Here is a 17,984-nt window from a genome sequence, read left to right as displayed (position 1 = left end):
CAGCAATCCAACTCCACTTCCCCCAACCACGGGAGGAAACAGGTACCAACCTTCATCCAGCTGTAGCTCAGCGTCTTCTCCCCAGCCCTCAGCACCGACCGTGTCAATATCAATATCGGCAGCCATTGCACTGCCTTTACCTACACAAGGAAGAGAAGAGAGAGAGAGCATGCTCATTCACTAACCCCTGAGAGACTATGGGCTCACATTAGAAACCCGCAGAAATCAGTCTCTTAGATTTCAGGTCCCCCAAGAAAAAGAGCACTGTCCTGATATAGGATACCCTTTGAGCTTTTCTCTGTCTCCATCTGCTGGACAGGAGGCTCAACCCACTGTCTGGACTGATCCGGGTACATACAGGGAATAGTATTTGGACACCAGTTAACTGCCCTGGGCTACTGTGCTTACCACATGGGACAAGTCTGTCAAAGTTAAGCCTGTGGGAGCTGTTGTACGTTCGTAATAAAATTCCCATTTGATTTTCACCATCGATTTTCCATAACTTTAGAATACAGCTGGAAGGGTCCTCGCGAGGTCCCAGATAGAGCACACCAAGTTGGTGGCTCGTTTTTTTTTTTTTCTGATAGGCACTGTCCCTACTCCAGGAGGCATATACTGCAGTGCTGGATGGAAGCCAAGCAGCCAGTGGGATTTTGGGCAGATCATACCTTTCCCTATGGCTCGTACTGGTCAACTCACGGTGCACGAGGTCACCTGCAACACCATTAACCAAACATGGAGAGATCGGGTTGCCGTGCTTGTGATGCAATTTGTTGCACGCCTGACACAGCAGGGACTTCAGGGACAGCGACTGAAGAGTGAAATGCTTTGTGCCAGACCAGGCTGGGTGCACGCCTGGACTGCTGAACCACACCCAACCGGTGCTATTCTCTCCTGAACGGTAATTTCTGAAAGCACATCAGCTAACTTGCTTCTTCTGTAGAGGTCATGAAACACCATACTAACTTCCAACCACCCCCTAACCCTTTTCAAATAAAAATTATATTCTGTCCAGAGCTCCCTTTCAGAAATTTCACTCCACCGGAGTCGGCATCTTACCCTTGCTGGCGATGGTGCCTTCAAAGAAGCCCTTGGACATGGTTAACAGTGGCCAGTTGGTGTCCAGAGGCATGATGGGAGCAGGGGGCTGCAGCAGTTTTGCGTTGGGATCAATCTCAGGAATCTCAAGAGACGAATGAAAAAATAAAATAAAAAACTTTGTCATTCAAAGCATGGGAAAAGATGACCACAGCTGAGGGGGGGTGAGCTCAGTCTAATATGATCTGTTCTCGCAGGTTCCAGAAGCAATGGGGATTGGTAGTCAGGTTGCTAGATTGTAATCTGCAGGTCTAGGCTGGTGATGAAGATATGAGCTACTCACCAGTTCCTTTTCTGGGTCAAAAGTCTCCTTCAGGCTCTCAGCTTCCTCATCTAAACCATGAGTGGCAGCTGTGAGATAGGCCAGCGACTCTAGGTGGTGGGGTAGGGAAAAAAAAAAAAAAAAGCATCCTTACAAAAATGCCTTTATTTATAGATAACATCAAGGATGGCTTCCAGCACCAAGCAGCTCTGAAGACCATACAAGTTCTGACTCCCTACAGAACTGAGTCACAGGGAATTTGGGAACATGAGATGTGAAAGGTGGAGCACAGCTAGGAGAAGACATAGCAATCCTGCACACAGGTTCCCCCCCAGGCCCTCTGCCCTGGCTGCAGTACAAGAAGCCGGGCGATGCATTACTCACTCTGTCCGCAGTTCTTCAGGATCCGCACCCTCTCCACCACGTCCCCCAGGTACAGAGCGTTCTGGTAGTGGCCGCTCATATCCTTGCGGATCTCAGCTAAAAAAAAAAAAAAACAGCAGAGGTGCAAAAGCCCGTCAGCACAAGGTGCGTGCGTCTGTAAAAGCCTCCACTTATTGCCGCATCCTTACCTATCTTCATCATCTTCCGCAGTTTCTCCAGGTTGCCGGTGATGAGGTAAAGGAAGGTCAGCTTGTCAAAGTTCTTGGTGCGCTGGTAGCACATCTCCACGATCTGATGGTTCCCCTGAAGCAGGGCCACGTCCCCCAGCTTCTCCCAGCAGTTCTTATCATCCAGAGCCTTCGCGGCTTCCAGGGCAATCTAGCAGGGGGGGAAAAACAAGGCAGCTGCACGTAACCATCTCACAGGCCTGCTGGTCAGCACTAAAACCGCTTTCGTGTTTCACTTCAAGGCAGTTATTTATCAAACAAAGAATCCAAAAGCAAAAGGCGCAGCCTACAAGAATCGTTCACAGGTGAACTTGCTTTTCCAATTCTCGTTAAGACTTCCGTTTCTGAAAATGATCAAACCCGGCAGAACTGGAGCTTCAACTACATCTATATCAATCCTTGTAACAGGAGGAAAACCATGAAAGAGGACAAGGAAATACAGGTGGGGGTGCAATAGAGCCCAGACCTTTGACACGGCAGTGGCTCAAACTCCCTGAATCTGTTCAATGCACTTGCAGACCAGAGGTTGGAAAATGGAGCTCTGGGAGTAAAAGTGTCCGGTATAGGGATTCACATCCCCCTTTCATTCCCACCCACGCAGTTAGTCCTTGGTGGCTCGGACTGCTTTTCTTTAGCCAGATCACTCCAAAAATACATTTCTAGAAAAAAAAATGGAGAAACAGCAGCTCTGGCTATTTCCTAAAGTAACCAAAACTAAGTGTGGGGAAAAAAAAATACAGATTAAAAACAGCTTAAAAAAACAAAACAAACCAGGATTACTCATTATATAATCTTCCCTCTGACTCAGTACACAAACACAAGCTGTTTCAGTGAGCACGTGACTGTGTGATTAAACCTAGCCAGCCTGCTACTTTATACCATCCAAGGGTCAAAAGCTGCACAGAAATCCTGGGGCCAATGCAGTGAAGCTCAGTATGTACCATTTAATATATGAAGGCCCCAGCCTGCACGCAAACCAGTCTGGAAAAAAACCCGTTAGGGGTGCATTTTAGAAGCGTTGCTCGCACTAAAAGGCCCATATATATGAGTTTCTGGGCCGCACGTGAGCAACACAGATTTTAAAAGCTGGAAATTACATGTGTAGATACTCAGGTGCGAGTTTAAAAAAAAAAAAAAAAAAATACAGGAGCAGGTGTTCCAAAGCAGGGCCGACAGTTAAGAGCGTAAGTCTGTATTTTAAAGCCAGGAGCCGCAGCACATGGCGGCTTGTGAGCCATGTATATTTCCTGCTGTTCCTGAGGAGGTGCAAGTTTGCAGAAATTGCTTTTTAGGCCTAACACAACAGGGTGAGAGATCCGGGTCAACTGGGGGGGGGGGGGAAGTGCAGGCTGAACCACCAGGGGAGTCTGGATGACCTTGAAATAGACTGGACAACCTGTAGACTAATTGGTAAAACTGGTAATGGCCTTCACGCAAACATGTTTTAAAATCCGCTCATTGTGCAAGTTAAAGTTAACAAAGTCCAAGGAAGTAACAGCTTAAAATTAGGAGCACACATACGCACTGCGGGCGTATTTTAAATCATATGCACACATGATTGAAAATTCCAGCCTGGGTCCGCTCGCTTGTTTTAAAGTTACCGTCGTAGTGAGCATGTGCTAATTTTTGCAAACTTCTGATGCAAATGAGGCTTCAGTGGGCGAGCAGTAGAAATAGTGTGGGAGAGCTACTTGAGAAGCAGCGTCTTCCCACCCCAGGCTGAATGACCTTCCACAGTCTTTCCACATGTTGTCTGTGGCCCTCCAAGACAGCCGCTCCTGCACGGCATGCATCAAATGAAGGCCGCGGGGGAAGGGCAGACTGTGGCGTTGTCAGCTGCCTGAACTTCGTTGGCTTGTAGCAATGACCACTGCTGTGGTCAGTCTGTCCAAAGATGGCTGCAGGCATTCTAAGGCTTCAGTATGAACGGCTGTCAATGTGCCGCTCCTGCCGCAACACTACATTAGAGGAGGGGGGGGATGGACAGGTGTCAGCATCCATCCTGATACATGGCTCGCAGATTTACCTTCCTTATACACCGTGGCTGGCTGAGGCATCTTCTGATGACAGTTCACCTGCTGCTCCTTGGCAGATATCACAAGTGTGTAATTTTGGTCTGATTTTTCTTCTACCAGACATATCTTCTCTTCTTTCTCATCCTCTCCCACTTCTGTCCTGACCATTGGCAGGTAGACACCCCCCACCCCGTACCAGGCTTGCTTTTCTACAAACCTGCAGCAAGGGGCTGAGCCAGGAGGAAAAAAAAAAAAAAAAAGGACTGCACATGCTCAGTTGAGCATGTGAACACTATTTTTGTCACAGCCCCAAGCTATTTAGCATACAGATGCTACAGTTGCATACATTACTGTTCACACTAATAAGTGTTCAAACTCTATTCTGGCTTTTTCCTAGCACACCATTTAAGTGCTATTTTAGCATGTACATTCATTTTTTAGTGTGAGTTTTAGCAAATAGGACCATAAAAATCATTTAAGTCTAAAAAAAAAAAATGTAAGACAAATGAATAGAATTTTTGGAGGCTTAACTTGCTAATTAGTTAACCTGTTCGGTGGCAAAACTGCATGTCAAAGATCGGGGCACTGAACACCAAAATCAGGCATAACTGTGAGAAATGTGCAAGAAGAGATTAGAATCTGTAACCCTGAGGTCTCCAAGCTTTCAGCTCTATTGATCAAAAAGGAAAATTGGCAAATAGGAAACACTGCTAATTTTCATTCCTGGAATACCAATCAGTCCAGACAAGTGGGTTCTTCATCCCACCAGCAGATGGAGGCAGAGAACAAAAACTGAAGTACTGCTACATAACCGAGAGTGCCACCTACAGTCCTTCAGTATTGACCTGTACCCAAGCCTCGATGACTAATTCCCAAAATCCAAGGATTTCTCCTTCAAGAGTGAGCTGAGGAATAAGTTGGAACCCCCAACAAACCTGAACCCTCAACTTAGTGTAACAAAAAAAACTTTGCATCTCCAATTAACTTAAAACTATGTACAATCTTTCTCAAATTCTGCAGCACTCATTCAAATTCTGCAGGAACAAAAAGCAGGTAAGAACCAAATTTTCCTTTCCTGCTCATACCCCAGACTAGTCCAGACAAGAGATATGTACCCAAGCCCTTCTAGACTGGATGGGAACCCGAAAGACTCGCACGCAGCACACTTTCACCAAAGTCCTAACATCCAAACAGTAATGTTTAGCAAAAGAGGAGCAAGTTGCCCTCGACAAATCTCCTGCATAGAAACCAACTGACACACCGCCCAGGAAGCTGTTTGTGCCCTAGACAAATGTATTCGCAATAACCGACCTTTACAGATATAAGCTGAACCTATCGCCTCCTTCAACCATCTTGCAATCGTACTCTTCGCTGCTTTGCAACCCTTCTTTGGTCCACTGAATAAAACAAAGAGATGGTCCAACCTTGGAAAGTCATTTGTCACCTTGAGATACCGCAATAGGACCCAATACATGTCCAAAAGGTGAAGCTCCCTTGCATGAGGTCCGGCGCAGAAAGCCCAGCAATTCCATCGTCTGGCTAAGATGAAAGGGCAACACAACTTTGAGTAAAAAGGAAGGCACCACTTGCAACGAGATTCCATTATCCAAAATCCGTTAAAAAGGATCTCTGCACGATGAAGCTTGTAGCTCCAAAATTCACCTAGCCAAACAAATTGCCACCAGGAACAGGGTAAGGTCCTTCAAAGATGCCCTTCTTAATGGTTCAAAAGGAGGTCCACACAATACTCGAAGACCAGATTCAGATTCCAAGATGGACAAAGTTTTGCTCCTTTAAGAAAACATACTATGTCCGGATGAGACGCTCATGGCCGTCCTTGTAGCTTCCATCTGAAACAGCTCAAGGCTGCTACCTGGACTCGAAGAGAATTATAGGCTAAACCATTTGACAAGCCATCTTGCAAAAAGGCCAAGACCTGGGCAATGTTCACTTGCAAAGGATCGCTTCTAAGGGATGCTGCCACCACCATCGTCTTCTTGAACATTCTTGGTGTGGTCTCCAGTCCGAAGGGAAGAGCTTGAAACTGAAAATGTTCTAGCACTGTGAAGCGTAGAAACCTTTGATGATCTGCTCGGATAGGAATGTCAAGATATGCCTCTGTTAGATCCAAGGGGGCAAGAATCTCCCCCTTGCATACCATTGCAACCACCATCCACAACATCTCCATCTGAAAACGCAGCACATATGCGACGTGGCACCCTGCGGACCAAAAACACACTATTCGAGACATTATGTCAACACGTCTCGATTATGAAGGGGATTATATAAAAAATTTATGCTATGTTTATTAATAAATCCCTGGTGACTCATAAATATCGGGCACTTTGGGATTTAGATTTCCCGGGTTCCCTGGATGACCATGATTGGGATACCATTTATTCAGTTGCTGGCAAATGTTCCATTTCTGCGGGGTTACAAGAGAATTCATATAAACTGCTTTATAGGTGGCATTATACTCCCCTCACGTTGCATAGGTTTTACCCACATATTCCTGACTGCTGCTGGCGACAATGTGGGGCCCAGGGTACTTATCTTCATCTTTGGTGGTCTTGTCCCAAGATCCAGGGTTATTGGCTGGAGGTGCTCCAGTGGCTATCTAAGATACTTACGGTCCCCTGCGAGGCGCGACCCTGGCATGTTCTCTTGGGGGTGCCTATGAAAGAATATACTCTCACACGCCAGAAACTGCTATTGCAATCCTTTATTGCGGCGCGCACAGAGCTGGCTTTGCATTGGAAACAGGTTAAGATTCCGACGCTTGCTGCAGTGCAACCTCGTTTATTTTCCATATATCAATTGAGTAGACTCACTGCCGTTCATCGGAATCGTCTTTCCTCTTTCCAGGCTGTCTGGAGCCTATATAAAAAATGGCTAGATGAATCCATTTCCTCGTAGGCTTAGCTGTTCTAGAAGAGTCCTGACAATACTACTTATGGGTTTTGCCCGCATTTCCCAGTTTCACTTTTCTGTCTCTTTTGCTTATCACTACCCAGTGTGGGGAGGGGAGGGGGGGTGGGGGATGGGAGGTACATCAAGTTTATTCGCTCTCATGTTCATCTTGTAATTTTGTGTTTGCAGTATGCTTCACATATTTCGTGAGCACTTGCCGGGGCTGCTTTGGTTGGCCATTTTGATACTGTTTGTTATTTACTATGCTGTGTCTTCTACTTAGTGGCTACGGCAGTCTGCTGTTAGTTTTCTATTGTATGTTGCTGTTTTCTTATTGAGCTCTGCAACCCAAATAAAAACAGATTATACACAAAAAAAAGAAAACGCAGCACATACAAGGCCACATTGACCTTTTGCAGATCCAGAATAGGCTGAAAGGAACCTTCTTTTTTGGGAAAAACACCGAATATCTTCCTAGACTTTGCTCTTCCTGAGGAACCGGGATGATGGCTTCCAAGTGCTGCAGCCTTAAAATGGTGTCCCGTATCACCACCTGTTTGACAGGTGAAGCGAAATGGGACACCACAAAGGCTTCTTTGATGGGGCACAAAAATTCTAAGGCATAGCTGTCCTTTATCACTTCCAGAATCCACTGATCGGAAGTGATCCTGGTCCACTCCTCATAAAAACGGGACACCTACTTCTGACCGCTTCCAGGGAGGAGTGGACCAGCCCACCTTCATTGGACTGATTTCGCCCCACCCGAACCCCGTCCGAAGCTATCTCTAGCCGGTCTACAGGTCCCTCAAAAGGACTGCTGCTTCCTGAACCCTGCTTCTGCGTGGATCCAGAAGAACTTCTGTTGGAGCGAAATCTCATCTCCTGAAAGCAAGTGTGCAGCGGGAAAGTCTTTTTGCTCACTTTCTTATCTTCGGGCAATTTGTTCCCTTTAAATTCCACCAAATGCTTCGTCAGCTTCTTTGGTTCCTCCCCAAACTTTCTTTTGAAGGGGGGTTGCAAAGCTGCGCTTTGGACCACACATTCGCCGACCAATTACACAAAAACCGCAGACACCATATTCTTGGCCGACATCCAAACCACACCATATAGGGCATTCGCCACATCTGCCTCCAATCTGCTGACTCCAGCTGGGAGGCTAGAAGTCCCTGCTTTCTCCTGTGCCTTCTGCACCCAGCACAAACAGGCTCTCTACATTAGGCTAGCACAGACCGCAACTCTAAGGCTTAGCGGCGAAACCTCATTCTCTTTAATAAGATCTCTAGCTTCCTGTCCTGGACAACCTTTAGAACAGTCGACCCTGCCACAGGAAAGGTTGTCTTCTCTGTCACTGCTGACACTACCGCATTTACCTTCGGAAGCTTCCAAAGAGTCCTCTGGTAAGGGATACAATCTGGCCATCGCACTAGCCATTTTCAGCCCTGACTCAGGGAAATCCCATACTCGGTCAATCAGCTTCTTCACCTTTTTCAGCAATGGGAAGCCTTTGGCGGTCCATGCAGCCCATCAAATACCGGGTTTACACCCTCGTTGTCTGAATCCTCCTGCGTGACCTTGATCCCTACTACTTCCAGAACCTGGGGGATGAGAGGCCACAACTCCTCCTTATGGAACAATCTCACCACTCTAAAGTCTTCCCCATCTGTGAGAGGAACTTCCTCCGCATCCGGGGTCACTGCCCACTGGGACCGTAGCTGGATCAGCAATCAGATCAGTAGCCAGATCATTTTGTGAATCCTCCTGAGGAGCGTCTTCTTCAGACTCTTCCGAGGAGTTCTCCTCCACTCCCGATCGCCTCAGGCTCAGCAGACGATGAATGCCCACCGACCTGGGAGGTGCCTCAGTTCGAAGCTTCTTAGCCGAGCTATGAGACTTCTGGGTGGCCGACCGTTTACCCACCGCTTCCTTCTTCGTGAGATAGGCCTCAGGAGCAATAGCACAAAATTTGCGGAAAAACAGGCAAAAATCACCGACTTCTTTATCTGCCAGGTCTTCTCCTGGATCCTCTGCCACATCCCTATCGTCTCCAAACCTTTGCCATACTGGAGAAAGCAGTAGAGGGGAGTCCCTGCACTCCTTATCCAAGTCAGGCCTCCCGTCATGTGGAAGCAAAATGGGTGCCTTCTCCTTCAACCCACCTGGGGCCCCCTAGACAGGGCCTGCAGATCGCGTACAGCATCTGCCTGCTGAGCCCTCTGCAGAGGCCCCTTCTCCTCCAGAGGCACAGCCGGCGCAGAGCAGGACTGCATTGAGGCATGATTGCTTCAGACCGCAGGCCTGACAGTTTCCTGCACTCCTCAGGAGGTGCCATGAAGCCCAATGCGGCCCTCTGTTAAAAATAACTTTGAGCGGGGAAAAGAAACCTCCGATGCCGAAGCTGTCCCGGGTCCAGGTCCTGAAAAATTAAGCCACGCGCACTTGCCTTCTCGCACCGCCGAGCCGACTGCCAACAAAAAATAAAAGTCTGCACAACCCTTTTTTTTTTCCTTAAAGGCATAGCCACCGAGCAACCCAGACAGGGAAAAAAAAGTAAAGGAAGATATACATTCTTGTTTCTGGGCGGTGCAGACGGCAGGACAGGTGAGAAGGCCTCAGGGGGGAGCGAGGGAACCAGGGCCCCTGGCTTTCCCTCCCCCTGGAAATCAAGGATCGAGTCTGGCTAGAGATTACCAACCCCCCCACTCGTTCTGCTCAACCAGAGGTATGGCCCCCAAAGGAACCTAACACCTCTGGGAGCCCCAGTCTTCAACCTTTCTTTTCTTTTCCTAACCTCTTTACTTTTTTTGTTAAACTAAGTTCAGACTGCAGGTCTGCACCTCTACCATCTGGACTGCAGGTGGCACTCTCGGTAATGTGGCAGTGCCTAAAAAGTTTTTATTCTCTGCCACTATCTACTGGTAGGGATGCAAAACCCACTTGTCTGGATTGATCTGGGGTCTGAACAGGAAACAGATTTCTGAGACCATATCGCTTTCACTCAGCTCAGGTCCTCAGCCACAGGGCCAGCAGTCCAGAAAGAATGAGAGGGATGAGATAGCACAGGAAGGCACTGAACCTCTCACATATGTACACGTCAGGCAATTCTTACCTCAATGTTACCACACTCCAGCGCCAGGCTAAATCTGGTCTTCTCGTCTTTTACAAAGTGCAGTGCCACTTCAGGGTACCCTTTCTTCTGCAGGTATGCAATAATGGACTGGCCCACCAGTTTGGCATTTCTCACCATGTGCAAGACCTGGAAATTGTAACAGAGGGAGGGGGAATAAAAATAAATCTTTGAACTGGGAAACAGCAGTCTTGGGAGGACCATTTTCCCCCCCCTTCCAGGGTATCAGCAGAAACAGTCAGTGGCTCTCACCTCGTCATACTTCCTGTTGATCAGCGCCAGCTTGAACTTGAATTCCGTGGGATCGATAGTCAGGATCCTGGGGCGGCACTCTCGGTCCAGGCAGTAGACGCTGTTCCCTTTCACTCGGGTGATGTAGATGGGCAGGTCCAGAGTGCGAATGATCCCGTGATCCCTAGTCCCAAGACAGAATCCGGTGAGTCACAAACAGAGAGAGGAAGGATTTTGCCCCAGTACGCTCATGATTACAACAGCCAAGAATAGAGAGATTTCACTTTGCCCGTCTTCTCGGAATGGCTCTGCTACCTTTTCAAAACCCTCTGTAGCCAGACATGGATCCCTGCTCATTCATGTGCATACCTACCACACAACCTGCGAAAAATGCAGATTATCTCTAGGACCACTGACACTACTAGAATTCATTTTCACACTGCCACGTTTGAGGCTCTGGAGAAGATTTGACCTCTAGTGTCATGCTCTCTCCCATAAAGAGATTGAGAACACAGGAAAAGAAAGGAGAAATTACTTAACTGATAATTTCATTTTCCTTAGTGTGGACAGATAGAACCAGGACCAATGGGTTTATGCCCCCCTGCCAGCAGATGGAGAGGGAGTCAGATTTCAAAGCTGACGTCATCCTAGATACACCCCTGCGGTGACCTCAGCCCTTCAGTATACTCTTCAAAAGCCACTGTGGACATATTGAAAAACATGATTAAAAAGGGATAACCGTAACTGTATTCAACCAATCATAGTAAGATTATAGATGCCCTGATCTAGGAATTGGATGTCTGCTTACCCATCTCCTCTTGGAATCTACATCCACTCCACGGGCAAATCCTTGGCACCATTCTTGGGCAGCTGTGGGTGGAATGCTGAGTCCATCTGTCTAAACTAAGGAAAACGAAATTATCAGGTTAGTAATTTCTCCATTTCCTAGTGTGTAGCCAGATGGACTCAGGACCAATGAGATGTACAAAAGCTACTCCCGATTGGGACAGGAGGCTGCCCGCGGTCCAGTTAACACCGCCCTTGCAAAGGCTGCGTCCTCTCGGGCCTGAACATCCAGGATATAAAACCTGGAGAAGGTGTGCAAGGAGGACCACGTCAACGCTAGACAGATATCGACGGGAGACAGCAGTCTAGCTTCTGCCCATGAGACCACCTGAGCCCTAGTGGAATGAGCTTTAACCTGAGAAGGTAATGGCTTTCCTGCTTCCACATAGGCTCCCGTGACCACCTCCTTAATCCAGCGAGCTATGGTAGCCCACTAAGCTGTTTCACCCTGCTTCCTTCCACCACGAAGGACAAACCAGCAGTCAATCTTTCTGACCAGTTCTGAAACTTCCAGATAACATGCCAAAAGTCTACTGACATTCAAATGGAGGCTGCAGTATTCTTCTGCATCCTTGTGCTCATCTAAGGATGACAACGAAATGGACTGATTCAAATGAAACTCCAAGACTACCTTGGGAAAGAAGGATGGAACAGTACGAAGCTTTAATGTTCCTGCAGTCACCCGGAGGAATGGTTCCCAACACGACAATGCCTGCAGTTCAAAGATGCAAAGTGCCAAGCATATAGCACCAGGAACAGTTTTCAAGTTTAATAAACACAAAGACTGTGCAGAGGCCAAAAAGGAGGGCCATGCCAAAAATTATAATACTAGATTAAGATTCACAAGGGAACCAGCCCCCATCGGGGTGGCTGGAGGTACTTCACCCCTTTCAGAATAACAGGCCATGTCTGGAAGAGCCGACAGACGTGTTCTGTTCACCTAGCCCCTGAAACAGAAGAGAGTCAATATTGGGGCCTTCAAGGAGTTAAGGGTCAAAACTTTATTCAAGTCGTCCTGCAAAAATTTCAGAATTAGTGGGATTTTGATCGCCCAATGGGAGGACACCGCGTTCCTCACACTAGGCCTCAAATACTCTCCAGACCCACACATATGCTGAGATGTAGAGAACTTCCGAGCACTGAATAAGGTGGCAATTACTGCCTCAGAATATCCTCACTTCATCAGGCGAGCCCTCTCAAGGGCCAGACCGTAAGAGAGAATTGCATCAAATCCTCGTGAAGGACCGGCCCCTGCTGTAGCAGGTCCCTATGCGGTGAGAGACACAGGGGAGTCTCCACCAGGAGTCTCAATATGTCCGCATACTACAGACGCCTGGGCCAATCTGGAGCTACTAATAGGACTAATCCCCTGTGGTGCTCAAGTCTGCGAATGACCCTGTCCAGCACGGACCACAGAGGGAAGGCATATAGTAACTCTTCTTTCGGCCAGGTCTGAACAAGAGCGTCGATCCCCAGGGACCACTGATCTCTTCTGTGACTGAAGAATCAGGGAATCTTCGCATTGTGAGATGTGGCCAGCAGGTCAATGGACAGAAGACCCCAGCTATCTACTATCAGTCTGGATCCAGACTCTCCCTTAGAAATTCTGCTCCAACGTTGTCTTTTCCTGTGATGTGGGCTGAGATTATCTGTAGATATATTTCCACCCATTCCATAAGGAGATCTATCTCCTGTGACACTTGCTAGCTCTTGGTTCTAGCCTAGAGGTTGATGTAGGCTACCGTCGTCGTGTTGTCCGACATTACATGGCCTGCTTGATATTGGAATCTGTGGTTGAATTGTACACACACCAATCTGACTGCATAGGCTTCCAGGTGGTTGTTGCTCCGGAGGGCCTCTTCCTTGGTCCAAACGTCCCTAGGCCGTCAGTTTCTGACAGTGAGCTCTCCAGCCCCAGAGGCTCACGTCTGTTGTGAGGACCGGCCAGTTTGGAGAGAACAGGGGTATATCCTTGCTCAGATGAGCTTTCTGCAGCCACCACTTGAGCAGAGAGCATACTCCCATCGGTAACTGGAGGCAAATCGAATAGTCTTGAGACTGCGGGTTCCAACGTGACAGTAGTGAGCGTTAAGTGTTCGCATGTGTGCCCTCACCCATGGCATTACCTCAAGGGCTGCACCATCAAATAGAGAACTTGGAGATAGCTTCACACCATTGGGCGTATCATGCTCATCAACTGATGCACTTGGGACATCAACTTCCTTATCCACGTGGTCAGAAGGAAGACCTTACCCTGCTTGGTGCTGAACCAGACTCCCAGATATTCCAAGGACTGGGAGGGCTTGAGACTGCTTTTGTCCATGTTTACGACACAACCGAATTCCTGAAGCTAGGAGGTCACCCTGTTGGTCAACCGGAGATTCTTCCACGGACTTGGCCCGGATCAATCAGTTGTCCAAGTACGGATGCACCAGGATTCCCTCTTTTCTCAGTGCTGCCGCTATGACCACCATAATCGTGGAAAATGTTCTGGGGGAGGTGACTAGGCCAAAGGGCAGAGCCCGGAACTAATAGCGACCCAGTACCACAAAGCAGAGGAAACTGTGTTCTTGAAAGATTGGAATATGTAGGTAGGCCTCGGATAGGTGCAGGGAGATTATGAACTATCCTGATTGTAGGGATATTATCACAGAGCATAGGGTTTTCATGCGGAAATGATTCACTCGTAGATGTCAGTTGATGCTCGAGAACCAGGATGGGGAGAAAGGAACCTTCCCTTCTTGGGTATGATGAAATAGATGGAGTAACGCCACATATTTTCCTGGGGCGCAGGTACTGGGATTATAGCCCTCATCCTGAAGAGCCTTAAAAGAGTAGTTTCCACTGCCTGCTTCTTGTGCTGGTAGTGGCAAGGAGACATCATTAATATGGCCCGAGGAGTGCTATGAAATTCCAGCGCACATCTTTTTCATATGACCTCCAGTTCCCATTTGTCTAAAGTGATCTCGACCCACCGTTGGTAGAAGAGGGACAGTCAACCCCCTATCTCCTCATTCCGAGGATGGGTCGGCAGATTTTCATTGGGGGTTCAGTACGAACCTGAACCAGAGTCTGCCAGTTTCTTGGGCTGTCGACTACAGAAGGACTGATACCTCCCAAAGGGTCGAGTTTCTGTAGGGGCAAAAGCATTGGGAGCCCCTGGATCAACCCCTCATAGGCGAGGGGCTCTGTAACTGCTTTCCCTTATCTTCTGCTAGCTGGGGAACTGGAGATTCGCCCCACTTACTGGCCAGCTTTTTCAATTCGCTTCCAAAAAGGAGTGATCCTTTAAAGGACATCTTTGTAAAGGTTTGCCTTGGAGGTTGGGTCTACTGACCAATTCCGCAGCCATAGCTATCTTCTGGACAAAGTACGAACTAGATCCAAGCCAACATCAGTTAAAAAGGCGGTGGCAAGTTCCATAGCCGCTCTGGAATTCACCCTCGAGTCATCCACCTCCTGAGAGAGGAGCAGGCACAAACGAGTTACCAGGGTACAACAAGAAGAAATCTGTAAATTCATTGCTACAGATTCAAAGGCCTGTTTAAGGATGGACTCCATCTGTCTATCATGCGCATCCTTTAAGACTGCTCTTCTCTCCACTGGGATAGTTGCTTAGAGACAGCACAGACCAGCACATCCACTTTAAGGAAACGCAAATGTGCTCTCACTGCTGGATCCAGTAGGTATAGAGCTTCTAATGTGCATTCCCCTTTAAAACTTGCTTCTGGGGCATCCCATTCCAGGTCAATCAACTCCTGGTGGCTTCCAGTACTGGAAAGTAGCAAGATGCTTTCCGTAGTGAAATCAGGATGGGGTTCTTCTTTGGTTCTGTCAGAGTCCGCCCCAGGAACCCCCAGCATCTTCAGGGTCTGGGAAACCAGGGCTGGCAATTAGTCTCTATGGAAAAACCATAATATGGTCCGATACGGTTCTAAACCGGGGGAATTTCCCCATCTTCCAAGGAATCTGTATCCTCCTTTTCGTCCGTTTCCCTGCCAGGAATACCCTTGGTGAGGTGAGGCATGCCTCGAGATCTGCCAAAAGGATTGGAAGGGCTTACAGGCTGTAGTTCTGTCCAGACAGGGTAGTAGACTGCACCTGTATGAAGGCTTGAAGGCCCTGGAAAAATTCTACCCAAGGAAAGGCAGCCAGGTCCATGAGGTACTGGGGTAGGTGCCGCTGAATTTCCCTCTCCCATGGATGACTCAGTCCCGGGGGTACTCAGAGCTGGGGTCCTTCCAGTTAAGGCTGTGGCAAACTCATCCTCTGAATGGGAGAAGCCAGGCTTAGCAGAGTCTGGGGAGGCCAACTCTCCCTGGGCTTCCTCACAGTGCTGACATAAGTTGGAATCCAGGTCAGACTGTGAAGCCCTAATATGACAAGCAGCGCAGTGAGAAAGGCGCTTATGTTTCTTGGCTGCCAGAGTCATTGGCGGCAGTAACTGTGTGTTGTCGGCTCGCGCTTAAAATTTTTATGCGCACAAATTTGGGGCACCTAAGCGGGACCCATCGAGGTGCCCGCACAGCTTGTGCCCTCGGCTTTACCTATATTTTGCGCTTAGTAGGTTGTGAGCGTATGTACGCGCCCAATGTTATGCGCACAGCTGACACTAAGCGTACTGACTTTCTATGGAGGGCAATACGGCACGCACAAAGACATGAGGAAGATGGTGCCGCCTTGGCCTACCACGCAGTGTCCCAACCAAGCCTGAAGTGGGCCTAGCCCACTGGGAAGGAGGGGGCTCAACCTGCTTGGAAGCCCACTTCCTGTTACCTCAACGGGATCGGGAACGACGTCTATAGAGCATGCCGAGCTAGGAGAGCGGAAGAAATCTTACCAAGCCCCTCCAAATGTCTGAATCAGGAGGTAAATCTCCCCCCCCTCCCCTGGGCTTAGCACTTACCGGCAGAGTACAGAGACTGTCTTCAGCTGCCGGGGGAGAGGGCTTTGGCCAGCATCGCCTTGTTCGTCTTCCTGCACTCGCTGCCATTCAGCTGCTTAAGCAGCAAAGTCCATACCGGGCACCAGCTAATGGACCAAGGAAAATCTCGCAGGGCTCTCCGAAATTGCCTCAGGATTTCTCAACGGGGGGAGGGACCTTTAGGTATCACTGCAGGAAGGCAGGGCTCAATTTTTTTCTCCAATTTAAATGTAGAATTTCTCCTTCCAAAAAAGTATAGCAATCTCCATAGGGAGAGGTACGTCCACCATCTGCTGGAGACTGAGAAATGCTAAAGGGCTGAGGTCACTACAGGGGTTTATCTAGGGTGACTTCAGCATTGAAATCTAACTCAGTCTCCATCTGCTGGCAGGGGAACATAACCCATTGGTCTTGAGTCCATCTGGCTACATGCTAGGAAAAAAAGAGAAATAACTTTTCCTTGAGAGGTCCTTCTCAGAGCTTATTATCCTTTCTTCTTAGGGAAATCAGGAGGGGGGAATTCACATTTTTAGACCAGCTGCTGCTCAGGGAATCAAAGATAGCATGATTACTCATGAGTGTGTACCTGAGCAACACCCCTCTGCCCACTCACCCAGACGTCAAAGCGTATTTAATGTGGTTGCTGGTGGTGTAGATGAAAACGCCACTCTCGTCCCATGCTCCGCTCTTGACCCTGATGTTCTCATGAATGCTGCACAGGGACTCCAGCTTCCTGTTACAGATCATGATCGCTGGGGGAGGGGGTTACAGAGGTGGGGAAAAATGACAGCCTTTAATACCAATCCAGCGTGAAGGAGGGAAAGAGAGAGGCAGGAGCAGGAAGGAAAGTAGCAGATGCCTCACCGTGCTTAGCCAGCAGGGCTACGTGCGACATGTCGGCTGACCAGATCACATACTTCACCTTGGAGATCTTCACAGATGCCAGAGTGCTACAGAAAGAGGCAATGCGCTCTTATAAGTCAAGCTATGAACGACATAGCAGGTGTTTATCACCCCGCAAATGCCCAGTTTCTCTGGTTAATTTGTATTGCTTTGCTTTTTTAAACAAAATATATATTTTATGAAAATCATCCTCTGAAACCAATGGTAATAACTACCCCCTTGAAAGGTCAACTAATATCCCTTCTGAGCTCAAGATCACAGGGCAAAGCTCATGAAATGCCTGTCAGGAATTGCTGCATTTGTACCTGGCTGCTTACAAGGGGGAGTGGCATGATTCAGTGCGCATCATTCTCATCTCCAGGATATTTTGGAGGGGGTGAAATTGTGTGGCTAAATTTCCATCACTTTTGGTGCTGTTTGACACTTCTGCTTTAAATCTGATCGGTTTGGGATGGCTGGTAGGGACTACGCTGTCTTGGTCTAGTCGCCTCCTGCTACCCTGCGGGACCCGTCTTTACCGTTTCTGTTGCACGTCAAAGAGGGTGATGGAGTCAGAGTCCCTCAGCAGAAGGTTCCCGGTGCCGGCATAAAAAATCTCATCGCAGCTTGGCACCTGCACCTTCTTGGTGATCTCGTTCTTCAAGTTCTTGATTAGAATCTGTTCGGGGGCAAAAAAGAATGGAGATCAGGGAGCAAAATTCCTTCAGAGCCCTAAAAGTATGCCTTTTTTTTTTTTTTTAAGTCTGCATACTGCTAGCATCTTCCATCTGCAAAGCTTTCACCATGCTAGAGCCTAAGGCTCCAATGTCTACCACATTCATGTGGCGATCCAGACTGGAGGTGCAAGAGATCATCTGTCACTCATCAGGACTCTCCCCCCTACCTCCACCCCCACCCTTTTCCAGTCATTTAACAGCAGTAGCACTGTAGCGGCAAACCTCTAGGTGGGACAGACAAACCACAGCGCCTTCCAGAGTCCTGCAGAGATGGGACCTTACTCAGCCAGTAGGGATGGCTCTCGAGTGGCGCATTGGGGGTTAGGAGCAAGGTTGCCCTCTGC

General features: G+C 48.3%; 1 protein-coding gene across 1 annotated transcript in view; it reads right to left on the bottom strand.

The window, feature by feature from the left end:
* COPA (coatomer protein complex subunit alpha) overlaps positions 1-17,984 on the bottom strand; it is a 58,361-nt gene that overhangs the window by 10,833 nt on the left and 29,544 nt on the right. The window contains exons 15-24 of the mRNA XM_029581673.1: positions 17,443-17,582; positions 16,886-16,971; positions 16,635-16,773; positions 10,273-10,435; positions 10,003-10,149; positions 1,933-2,122; positions 1,745-1,840; positions 1,382-1,470; positions 1,060-1,183; positions 51-140 (exon numbers count right to left, since the gene is read on the bottom strand). Of these exons, the coding sequence (XP_029437533.1) occupies positions 51-140; positions 1,060-1,183; positions 1,382-1,470; positions 1,745-1,840; positions 1,933-2,122; positions 10,003-10,149; positions 10,273-10,435; positions 16,635-16,773; positions 16,886-16,971; positions 17,443-17,582 (1,264 nt within the window). The remainder of the gene's footprint in view (positions 1-50; positions 141-1,059; positions 1,184-1,381; positions 1,471-1,744; positions 1,841-1,932; positions 2,123-10,002; positions 10,150-10,272; positions 10,436-16,634; positions 16,774-16,885; positions 16,972-17,442; positions 17,583-17,984) is intronic.

The sequence above is a fragment of the Rhinatrema bivittatum genome, chromosome 16 (genome assembly GCF_901001135.1).
Source record: "Rhinatrema bivittatum chromosome 16, aRhiBiv1.1, whole genome shotgun sequence".
Taxonomy (NCBI): domain Eukaryota; kingdom Metazoa; phylum Chordata; class Amphibia; order Gymnophiona; family Rhinatrematidae; genus Rhinatrema; species Rhinatrema bivittatum.
The sequence above is the reverse complement of the archived record's forward strand: the minus strand, read 5'-3'. Positions and strand labels throughout refer to the sequence as shown.